At 44.1% G+C, this 12,301-nt stretch overlaps 3 protein-coding genes across 3 annotated transcripts; all 3 read right to left on the bottom strand.

Moving 5' to 3' along the window:
- Positions 1–888: 888 nt before the first annotated feature.
- On the bottom strand, positions 889–2,568 carry EDB91DRAFT_1250080 (uncharacterized protein; the record flags this gene model as incomplete). The annotated part of the gene is made up of 4 exons (XM_041323188.1): positions 889–1,374; positions 1,413–1,485; positions 1,553–2,181; positions 2,233–2,568. The coding sequence occupies 4 exons, from the start codon at positions 2,566–2,568 to the stop codon at positions 889–891; spliced, it is 1,524 nt and encodes a 507-aa protein (XP_041175642.1).
- A 142-nt stretch (positions 2,569–2,710) lies between these two features.
- On the bottom strand, positions 2,711–3,488 carry EDB91DRAFT_1142494 (uncharacterized protein; the record flags this gene model as incomplete). The annotated part of the gene is made up of 3 exons (XM_041319047.1): positions 3,196–3,488; positions 2,961–3,115; positions 2,711–2,905 (listed from the first exon to the last, which is right to left on the bottom strand). Coding segments are annotated over exons 1-3 (378 nt in total), but the record flags the coding sequence as incomplete, so codon positions are not given.
- A 4,334-nt stretch (positions 3,489–7,822) lies between these two features.
- On the bottom strand, positions 7,823–9,982 carry EDB91DRAFT_1337443 (uncharacterized protein; the record flags this gene model as incomplete). Its single annotated transcript, XM_041325579.1, has 12 exons — positions 7,823–7,961; positions 7,999–8,035; positions 8,122–8,212; positions 8,276–8,321; positions 8,447–8,640; positions 8,769–8,796; positions 8,858–8,867; positions 8,999–9,043; positions 9,235–9,254; positions 9,308–9,464; positions 9,536–9,628; positions 9,958–9,982. 12 exons carry the CDS (start codon positions 9,980–9,982, stop codon positions 7,823–7,825), a joined length of 885 nt encoding a protein of 294 aa, XP_041175640.1.
- Between the last annotated feature and the right edge of the window lie 2,319 nt (positions 9,983–12,301).

Raw genomic sequence — 12,301 nt, 5'->3', positions numbered from 1 at the left:
AAGTGTAGCGGATCAAAGCAGTGAAGTTGGAAATGAAGTAGGAATGGACGGATCAATAAGCATAGCGGAAAGAACATAACCGGTAACCAGAGCAATAGCTAATCTAAAAGGAGTTAGGGGTGAGTGCAGAGATGAAGGCGGAGCACCGGGCGGAATAGTAAGATGGAGGACCGGACTTTAATGGAGTAGATCTGGAATTCCGGATCCGGAGGTATGGGATATGACACGCATGCACTGTGAGGTGTTGATTGTTGCTCCGTGTGGGATCATACATGACCGATGAACATTTTACTGCGCCGAAGGTGTTGGCAGTGTTGCGGTATGTTTTCTTCTACGTCGTCGCACTGCAGCTACTTGAACTGTTAGTAGGTGTTCATCAAAAAAGCCTTTCCAGATCCACTGACAAGACCGTCACATATTTTCTATGATAACAACTGCCATCTTGCTCAGCACGTCAAAGATGACCCATTCTTCAACGACATTGGCCTATCCGTTGACATCTTTCATTTCAATTGCAAGCACTCTGAGAACGACCTCTTTTGTCAAGAAAATTGCAACCCCATGGCCTTCCCAGAGCTTACAGTTGATGGTGATGGGAAGTGGTACTTCAACTCGTCTGTGTGTGAGCAGACAAACTCGTGGTTTGGGAAGTTCAACTCAATCACTCGAGGGATGAAGCCCATTAAGTTTGACTTCTACCTAGATGAGGTCATCCTGTGCAGGAACCGCCTTACATTAGAGAAGTTGAAGAGGGAGCACTGGAGGCTGTCGCAGTGGGAGTCCATCAAATCTTTAGAACATACTACATGAAAGGCTCATTACAAATCAATAACTGGTGTCTAGACTCGTTACAAATGATACAAAACGAATGAATGAAGATACTAGCATCTAGACTGCCCTAAGCTCCCATGCACGATACTTAGTCAAGAATACAGGCCATAGTGCAGGCTTTGCACTGCTCCGCATGTATTTGTCATGAAGTGTCTGAGGTGCACGGAACCACCTTGCACGGTTGTCGTGGAAGGTGGATTTCTTGAATGGTAGGTGGAAATGCGCCTCGAATGCAACTTTGACAGTGGATTTCTTCAACCATTTGGCAAGTTCACAGATCCCAAACCCTTTGACAACTTCAACGATGGAGAAATCAGTGGGCCAAGCCTTGATCTCATCAATGTTGATAGCATCTGAAAGTGTATCACCATGCTCCTCCCATGAAAGTGACTCGACAGAGACCTGGTGTGTGCATTGGCGATGACGATGTGGTACAGGAGTGTCTCCGAGTGACTCAGAGACTTGGCACTGGCACTGGTGTGAGGGTCCCACATGTTCAATTTGGTGCTGGCGTCGAGGTGGGAGTTCTGGAGAGGAAAGTTCCTGTGAGGGTGTAGGTGAGTGTGCACCTGCACACAGACATTCATCAAAAGGTTGCTGGAAAGAGCCTGGTACAACTGTCGGAGAAGAGAAGATGACTGAAGATTGTTTGTGCTGAATACGTTTCCATGGAGGTGATGGTGAGATCAGAGGTGTGGATGAACGTCAACGAGCTGGCCACTTGCGGTGAGTTGTGATGATGACAGGTTGGTCACTTGCAGGTTCTTCGTCAAGGGCATCAGTGCTAGCACTATGTTGACGGCTGTGGATGCCACCAGTGCATGGCCTCCAAATGGGTGAGGGCGAGTTAGCATAGAGCATTTGGTCAACCTCAAATTCACTTGATGACAGTACTAGTGAGGTATGAGGCAGCGGAAGCTGCAACCAGGAAGGGAGAGCTGGAGGCGATGGTTTAAGTTCAGCTGGTTGTTGGCTCTTTTGGTTGGCAGCACAAACTACAGCACAGTCAGCGGCAAGGTGAGTGCGCATGTTCAGCTGAGTACTACTTGCAGCGCATGGTGACAAAAACAGAAGGAGGTCATCCAGTTCATGGCAATCTGTGACATGGGCATGCTTCAAGAACAACACATCACCCTCACGTACAACCACCATATGGTCTTGATGGATGCCCTGCCAACGATGTGTTGATGTGTTGAGGAGTTGGAGAAAAGACGGCCCCACAGCGAGCTGATCTACTTTGCTGTGATGGACAGCGGGCAGCCTGAGTTCTGCAAGGACCTCGTATGAGCAGTAGAAATGTGGAAACTGAAAGCCGCATTGAAAGACAAAGCATGTGGCAGGGGCACCATCCTACAATGATCTTGGTGAGCAAAATGAGATAATTATACACCAAAAACATACCTCTAAGAACCCATAAATGGTAACACTATACCTGGCACGTCGTGCACTCTCTATCTGTGCAGTGTCACGACAGCGGTCTTCCTCCTCTAGCGACTGCTCACATGCGATTTGTTGAGTGAACTGTGGTGGCATCTGTCGTGCAAATCGTGGAAGAGTTGATGACTTTGCAGGTGGGTTGAGGGTACGTGATCCAGATGTGCCGGTGTCCTGGACAGGAGGGGGATCCAAAGATATAAGTTGATCAATCTCCTCGTCGTCTTCAAGTTCAGACACTGCACGGCCCTTGCCCTTGTCAGCAGAGGTAGCGGCGGGAGCAGATGGCAGAAGTGCAGGCATCATGCAGGTTGTGTGGTTCATCATCCAGCTCGAGGTTCTCCATTGATGGACCATGCATATCAATGTGATCTGCGACCCCTTCATAGCCACCTAAGGCACGACAGTGCTTGCGACAAACACACCACGAGCAGAGCACATTGACTTGATGAGAACTGTAGCCAACAATGAAGCACTTCACTTTGGGCCTCAGTTTTCGAGGCGGTGATTTGCAATGACGAGAATCTGTGGCTTTGGGAGATGATGATGGGCTGTCCTTTCGATGGTAGGCGAAGCGGAACAACTGGCAGCGCTTCATGGTTTTGCTGTGTGTGTTCTTGCCGCCATCAGGTTTTGTACACTGGAGGATCATCTGTGAGGGAACAGAACATAGAGAGTGAAAGAAATAAACCTGCCTTGACCATCCATCTCCCTTGGTTTTCATTTTCATCGCTGCAACATATAAACCACTCCAGCTCATCACCACATGTATTACATACTACCATCCAATCCAGCGGAGGACCATCACCCAAGTCACTTGAAGTTGACATGACTAGAAAGACATGGTGGACTGGGGGCGGGTATCAATTAGTGAAGGCAAAAACCTGTATAGGTTACTGGGCGTGCATTGACAATGGAAAGACAAATGACATACTTGGAAAACTATACAGGCAAACATACTGTTGTAGGTCATGAAGACCAGGTAATAATGTTGATGAAGAGTGGGGCAGGAAGGCCAGTGGGCATCTCGCTAGTGAGGATGATGGTGGTTAGAGCAAGAAGGCAGCGACATCCTTATCTCAGTATCTAATTGTGTTGTTTGGTTGTGTTGTCAAAATGCGAACTTCAGATGGACAGATGGACGGACCCCCTTGGCAGACAGGCGGACAGGCGGACAGACAGGTGGACCCTGTGGACTTTTGAGAATTCCGGTTTCTTGTGTTAGTGGGGGGAGGATATATCTAACTGGCTTATTAGCCAGAGACCCTCATACATCTTTCTGTCTTGTTATCCACTGTCCAGGATGTATCCTTGGGTGGATCCCAGCAATGGCTTCACAGGACCAGCCCATGGGGGGTGAATCTCAGCTATACATCATTCCCAGCACATTTTCACATTTCTGGCCACCTACTGTGGGAATTTCCCCACAACACCAAAAACATCGCCCATTTGGGAATCTCCACAATATCAATTATTCCACAAATCATTCAAGCTACTCATAGACTATCAGTAATACATGCATATTTATTTCTTATGCTAAGGATCAGCTAGATATGGGGCGGAAATTTGAGATCTGATGTAAAGGGGGTATTTCTACTGATTAGAAGCCCATATGGTAATCAAGAGTGTTATCGGTGGTCAGACACCTGGGCTGCCTTTCATATATATCTCTAATGATAGCCTTAACATTTGAGAAAGATCCACCAAGGGTTGAGTGAATGCCAAGGAAACTAACATATGTGTAATTAGTGACAATTGACATTTGTTCACACAAAGTCACATTTATATATGATACAGGTCAAATATTTCATCAAAAATGTGTATGATACATGGTAGACTACATAAGGAACCTATAATACACACTGCCCTGAGGGTAGAGGGCGGGTGGAAGAGATGTAGTGAAAAAGTGAGTTGACCTAGCATTAAAGTCCTATAAATACTCAACTACCCATTTTCGATGTTTTGGGCATTTGAAGTTTCCCACATTTGATTTCTTATCTATTTCACTTCCATAGTTTGCACTTCTGATTGGATCATTCTGTAAATTTAGTCCTATGATACTGAATATATGTGAAATGTGCTACAGGTGTCTGATTAGTAGATTTCAATGTTTGGAATGTATGGGCCCCTTATCAGTACAAGTAGCAAGTATGTGTAATAGCTCAAAGCTCCGGTCCCTTTTGAGCTGATCCTAGTCATAAAAAGCAAGTATATATGCTATGCTAATGATATATGAATGAGTAGGATTATTAATGCAAGGATAGAGTAGTCAGAAACATCAAACATGTGAAAAATGTGATTTGTCAAGTTTTTGTTCCTGTAGAAGGATCCTATAGGTTTCCTGGAGTATATATGTGATAGATATACTCTAAATATACATAGGAGTGGACACCATACCCTCCTTGAGGTCCGGTCCTACAGGAAAAATTTTCACAGGGGGTAAACCACCAGGAGATGGGGGATGCACTACACAACAAGGTTTTATCCTATGGTCCTGAGCTCCTGATACATTGTTCATACTGTTGAATAGATGCTGGGTATTGTGTTTCAAAGGCTCTCTGGCTAGAAATTAACATATGAGAACGCATTTTGTATTTTCTTGTATATATGCTATATCTATTGATGTAGGACGCTTCAGGGGGTCAAATAAAGATTGAAATCTCTTCATATATACTCTGAAACATGGTCTGAATATCCTAGAACACTTCCCTATTAAAGGGGCAAAAGTGCGAAAGTGTTCTATACCCTAACCTATTTTGAATGGCCCCTGGAGGAGGAGGAGACACACAAATAAACAAAAAAAGCGGTCTATTATATTTTATTATACATATATATACCAAACTACTACTTAGATACAAGGGGGGACCTATTGTGGTGTAGTGGTGAAGCTGCAGTGAGGTGGGGAGGGTGTGGGAATAATTGATATTGTGGAGATTCCCAAATGGGCGATGTTTTTGGTGTTGTGGGGAAATTCCCACAGTAGGTGGCCAGAAATGTGAAAATGTGCTGGGAATGATGTATAGCTGAGATTCACCCCCCATGGGCTGGTCCTGTGAAGCCACTGCTGGGATCCACCCAAGGATACATCCTGGACAGTGGATAATAAGACAGAAAGATGTATGAGGGTTTTTGGCTAATAGTCCAGTTTGGATATATCAATATAGCACTATGGGCTGGACGTGTGCATGAGGCGTTAAAGATTTTATATGTGAGGTAAGAACAAGCGATACCAGGAAATGAACACACTCTAGAACACTCCAGACAAGAGGAAACAAGCATAAGTCGACTTGAAGAACGAGGAAAAATCAGCGATAATGAGTTTCCTAGTCCTTTACACAGGATATGGAACCACCACTACTTGATCATCGACAAATCACATCACTGAAAATCAAGATCTGCTATAAACCATTGTATCCCCCTTATAATGGTCATAATACCTACAATCGGGTGAAATATGGCAGGTAGTTATATAATGTCATATATACCTTTAAACACCTAGCCTCCTTGGCCGATTTAAATAATAATCATACATATTTGTCAGACTACCAAGTATGACATGTAAGTGAAGAGATTATCATCCTTTTCGTGCGATACACTACCTTATAACTGCACAACGGGAAGTCAGACTTTAAGCAATGGCAACTGAAATATACAGAAGACAATTAGCTAGCTAGTATTGGACATCATATATGGCTTTAAACACGTAGCCCTTGTGGCAAATCTACATAATGATTATATGTGTGTGCCGGGACTCTTAAGTATGGTGTGTAAGCAAATGAATCATAATGAATGCATCACAGTATAATACCTGCATAGTGAGTGACCAGAAATCAAACATTGAGAAATAGCAATTACCATGCTGAAGAGGCTCATTTGACTAGCAATTAGATTTGCAACAAGGAGGACATAAGCTGTATATTATTTTCGCTGACCTACATTGTAGGCAGACACTTGCAGGATTGGCAGGAGCAGACACAGTATATCATTCCAAAGCTCTAATATATTGATGCGACTTGCATTGCAGAATTAGGTGCTTCGAGACAGAATTGTTGGTATGGAGCTGGTAGCCCACATCTATCAGTGCAGTGTGCGCTACCAGAGCTTGCAAGTCAGGTAGACATGTCCCCAATCACTCGTAATGCTGTCCTTGACGCAAGCACACCTGACTTTCAATACCACAACATCACACACAACTCACTACCTGAAGTCACATATGTATCACATATGTGTTGGTTACTAGATACTAGATGGGTGATGAAGGTGGACCACTCGTCTCGACCATTTGGTGGCGCAGAATGTTTGGACACATTATCTATTGTTCGGAGAGGGTCTTAATGTTATTGCTTATTGTACTGCTCAGATCTCACTCGGCAATGAGCAACATTATGAGAAAATTCAATCTTTCATTGTACATATTAACTGAAAATTGTACAAGAAAGTTACATGCAGCTCGCAGTTAAGTACTAGCCTAAGTAGGTTCCCTTATTCTAACCCAACTAAGCTAGATCCAGTGTCTGGCCAAAGTCATGGTGACTGACATTTTGTTTGCATGTGTCATATACCTGATCCGACTGCTCTGATATCAATATCCGCCTCGCTTTCCGACAACCTCTGCTCCATCTATTCCTCCGCTCTGTTCAATCATTGACCGCATCCGCCCCTACGTTTCCGCTCAACCGCCCAACCGGTCCCCTTCCATAATGCCTCCATTCAACTGGATCCGCTTTCCCCTTTTAGATATATACTTCCCCCTTCGGTACATAGACCCTTACTTCCGGATCACTGGTAATTCCTATTACCACTCGATCACTGATCCAACGCGTACATATTGATATCTGCTCCAACTTATGTCTTCGCCTGTGTAAAGTACTTACAAACTATATCCTTGGTACATAGCTTTACTACATAGTTATCCTGATCACTGCCTCATACATAGAAGTATATAACATATCCTGTACTTAGATATTTTCCTTAGTCTTAATATTACTAGTCTTCTCGCAGTTACCTTTTGTGAGAATTCTCAGTAGGACCTTGCCTCCTCTGGACACAAGTCTCAACTTGTTGTCACCTCCGACCCTCCGACCCTCCGCTCTGACTTAGAGCCATGCTCTAAGTGTCCCCCTTATTTCTCCACCCCTATCAATATTCCCCTTGCCCCTTTTCCCATCCTCCGCATTATCCTCGGCCTTCCCCACTCCTACCAAATATTCCCCCTGCTCCTATCCACCCTCCACATCACTCCTCGCCTTCTCCGCTCCGCTTCTAGTCGGCCCCGCCACTGGTAGTTCTTACTTCCCGACCCTCAAAGTGGACCTAAGTGGTCCACTCGTCCTATCATCGGACAATGTTGGACCCGCTCCAAATTTGGGGCACGTACTCGGCTAAGGGCGCAGTGCAAGAGCTGAAGCCAAGCCCAGACACCTCTGCCTCCTGAGCCGGCACGGTACCTAACAGCATGCTGCAGGCAATAGTCAGAAACATATTTTCAACCAAAAACTTTTCTAAAAATGAAACCCTGATGGATCAATGGGAGACAGTGTAATACTGCCAAAGCTACTCACTGGTTCCACCAAAGTAAGAGGTCGTCGACTTCTTTCGCTGCTTCAGGCATTGTAGGAAGCTCAAGATAGTCAATGATGTTGTCATAGAATTCTTGGTTGTTGAATTTGTCATCAACAATGTGCCAAGATCCAGCGCTTGACAACGCAAATCTAAGCTAAACCCTCTAATCACCAAAGCGCGCAGACATTTTGAGTTAAATGGTTTGTACCTGAACAGATACATAGGCTATGGCTCAAGGTTGGATAGATCGCATATTGAGTAGTGTTGAAATGTCGCGCCAAGTGCGACGCTCACCACTGTTCTTGCTCTGTGCAGAACGAGCCATCGAGTCAACAGGTTGTTCCTCGTCTGTGGAAGTTGGAGAGGTAAACATGCGTTTAAATGCCTGGAGACTGTATTCAGTATGCTTCTACCACACATATTAATTTTACCTTTATAAGTAGCTCACCTTTAAACAAACCATTGGTAGAATTTTGGAGGTCATAGTGTCCATTCTTGTACAGGAATGAAGGCCAGGAACAAGTGGTAATACGAAAATCAGGATGGTAGTCTCGAATGGAGGCTCAAACACTTTGAAGAAACAAGTTAGTTATGGCACAGCTCATAAAAGAGCCCTTACATGGGATTGCTCCAGTCGTAATCAACTGGGCACAGGAGTTTGCCTGTCATGTCGTGGTAAAAACCCCAACCAGATTTGTCTTGCCTGTGAATAGCAGGATTTGGTGTGGGAGTACGTTCCATTAGCCAATTGGCAACAGTGTGCTTGAGACCAGCAGAGTCGTCTCCTCTGGCGCCATCAGAGCTTTCATTTAACTGGATGCAAGATACAGTGATGTTTTGTCAGTGAACTGTTTTGGGAGTATCACCTTGTTATATGCAAAAGTGAGAACTTCATGCTCAGCTGATGACTGTAGCAATTTACAAGCCGAGGGACACCATACCATAAGTTTCTTGAAGGAGCGATACCACCTATTTTCACTGGAACATGACCAGAGGGTTAACCAGGACAATTTTGTGAAGATGTACTTACTCTGGGTCATCTGAATTGATCATGTCCGCGCATCAGGAAAATGTGGTAAGGCTATATAGCCACCCATAGCGCTATAGACTGCTATACAGACTCCATAGCCCTATAGCTCGTATAGCCAAGTGCCCAATTGTGCAGGCTTACTACACCAGTGTATAGTGCTATATAGCTCTATTAAAGTTGCTATAGCTGGGTGGAACATACCACAACTATTGTAGCTATTATAGCTCAAAACACAAAGCAAAAATTTCTCTTAATAGCTGTTTGTTGCCATGATAGTGTTCTCAAAATTAAAAAAAGCGAAAATTCCAAATTATATTTCAACTACTACAATACATGTAAACTAATAACTACAAAACAGGCAAAAATGCGAAAATTACAGGAGGAAGAGGCAAGAGAACTAGAAGGAAGAATCAGAGAGGAAAGATGAATACAAAAAAAAGAAAGACTTACCAAATAGTGAAAATTGCGAAAATTCTTGAGGGAAGAGGAGGGAAGGGAGCTAGAAGGAGAGGATCAGACAGGAGGAAGTGAGAGTCAGAGAAAAGACTTGCCAAATGGTCAAAAATGCGAAAATAGTTGGGGGGAGGAGGAGCAGGAGGGAAGAGAGCTAGAAGGAGAGGGTTAGAAAAAAGATTAGTCAAATAGTCAAAAATGCGAAAATTATGGAGGGAGACTTACCAGAGTTCAAAGCACCAGCACCAGTACCAGCACCAACAACATCAACACCAAGAGAAGGATAGAGAAGCAAGAAGAAGAGAAGAGAGGCAAAAACTCGAAAATTGTAAGAAAAATATGGAAGATAATCTAATGAGGGGGCAGTGGGGGGGGAAGGAAAGAATGGGAAAAGACTCGTTGGTTGACCGCATTTCTGCTTACATAAGCAGTGCCAAACAAAGCCACAACACAAGACTTGGTGAATTTTCGAGTTTTTGGTTAATAGGACTAGGATTATGACAGTAAGAAAAAGACAATGAAATTGACTGTTAGCATTAGGATTTTGAATACACATAAGGTGAATTTTCGCATTTTTGCTTACATAAATAAGGTGTACCTTAACACTTTTGAACCCTTCAATTCCAAGTATTTTCCTTATAACTCACTAAGATCTTGACCTATTGAAGTCATTAGACTATGGATAGACTTCCCTTGACAAGGACTACAACTTTGATTTAATCGAAAAAAGTTCCCATGGTCAAGTTGCTTTCTTGAACCCTTCAATTTCGAGTATTTTCCTTATAACTCACTAGGATCTTAACCTATTGAAGTCATAAGACTATGGATAGACTTCCCTAGACAAGGACTACAACTTTGGTTTTCATCGAAAAAAGTTCCCACGGTCTACTGGGGTCTATAGTTGTTGAAATGTTTTACTTCTAAATACACTTACCAAACTTTATGGTAATATATAGACTTTCATGATGTCTATACTGGTCTATAGAGCTGTGGTGTGCTATCGGGGCTATATAGAGGATGGTCCTCTATATAGAGATATAGTTTTTCCTGATGCGTTGGATTCATTGGAAGCACCCAGTCCAATGTGCCTATTGAATTCTGCTACCAGATCTTCAACGCGCTCGGTCAGGCACATCCTTGAGTGCGGCAATTCGTCTTTTAAGAGAGACTAGTGGGTGAATTTCATTGTTGTCTGGTTCAGATGGAGATGGGGATGAGGTCGCCATCGCTCGTGGATGAGAATGTAAAGTGGGGACTTGGAAGTAGGAATGATGGTCAATTTAGGGAAGGAAACATAGCGGAAATGAAGTACGCACTTTGAAACAGCTAACTTCTTGGGGATCCCTGGCATGGTACCAATAGTCCCCACACAACCATCATGTAGGAATATCAGTTCCATACATTCTTCAAACGGTTCTGCATGGACGGTTCATACATCTGAGAGAGCCTCTCTTTACGTTGACAATTTGAAGCTTTCCCTAGCTTTCACCAACCTTAAGCGAGCGCTCTCATTGGTGGAGAGGACAAGAAATCCCGGTTCGACCAAGACCATACCAAACAGGGATCATTCAACGATCGTTTTTCGATGGGCCCAAACTCTGATCGGCGCCTACACCACATACATATCGATTGAACAGGTGACAGGGTCAATTAACTACTATCAGCAGCATTTGCTCTGGGGTGATTCTGTCAATCAATGTAATTAGATCAGAGGTGGTGCATGAACTGTCAGCAATTACATAAAACCTTGCAGTCAACCTGAGTAAAGGCGAAGCAAGAAAAATGATTTCTTGAGTGGAATGGAAAGGCAAGTACTCTAAACCAAATCAGAAGTGGAGACACTAAACTAAGGGATAATTACCTGAATGATTCCGTGGATTGATGCAATTAGCTCAAAGACGGGCCTGCGCCTAATCAAGTTAATGTGTGTGAACTGACGGTGATTACATGAGATCTTGTGGTCAGCTTGAGTAACGATGGAGCAAGAAAAAAACATTCTGTTGAATGAAATGGAAAGGCGGGGACTCTAAACCAAGGGATAATGTCAGGTACATAGCTGGAATGACACGGTGTCTGCTGTGGGTGAGGAAAATAGACTCTGGGGTGATTCAGATGTCTAACAAGGGTGCAAGACTAATACTTGTCCTGAGGGGATTGCTACTGGGTAGCGGGTCCTCAAGTAAGTGCGAGGAAAGCAAAGACTAGACTCTGTCTAGCGACCTGAAGGGTTCTGGGCCTTACTAGGACTGGGAACGCACTGATATGGAAGGTACATGACGAGCGGAACAAAGTGCGCGATGAGCGGAACAAAGTGCGTGACGAACGGAACAAACACACGACGAGTGGAACTAATGTGCAACAAGCAGAACTAATGCTGAACAAACGGAACTAACAGAGGGAAAAGGAAACTACGAGCCTGTAGGAGGATGATTGGGCAAAGTTGGACCAGGCTTGTGTCTGGTACTTGCTCCAAGTCGTCAGATCTGATGTCAGGCGTTTCAAGCGGAACTCACGGAGGCAGGAACGTTGCAATGAGATCAAGAATAGATTTGGGAAGATATTTTAGACAGTGAGTGGAGTACTGGGAAGTACTCTGTAAGTGGAAGTGGAGTCGAGTCTATCAAAAGGTAAAAAACTAAGATCCCATCTATTGCTATCTATATAGGAAGGGGTTCTGGAAAGTGCTATGCTACAACCAGGCGAGGCTGTGAGATAAGAAACCGGTTCCGAGTAGCGGAAGGATCCGTATAAGTATCGTAACACATGTGAAATGAGATAGGAACATGTCAGTAACACGGGGAACGTAGCTAGTACTCACCAGTGAGGATGGAAGGACGGGGACAGGACAGAGGAGGACGTTCCGAAGACTAAAGGGATATGATGTGCGTGGTGCACAATTGTTCCGCTGGGTTCCGCTTGGTTCCGTGTAGCGGACGGGTCGGATAAGACGCGGATGGGTAGCGGAACAGTAGTGGAACTCATGGGAAGATG

This window comes from Suillus paluster (assembly GCF_016628075.1).
Source record: "Suillus paluster strain FC165 chromosome Unknown EDB91scaffold_39, whole genome shotgun sequence".
Classification (NCBI taxonomy): Eukaryota; Fungi; Basidiomycota; class Agaricomycetes; order Boletales; family Suillaceae; genus Suillus; species Suillus paluster.
This window is presented reverse-complemented; position numbering and strand designations above follow the sequence as displayed.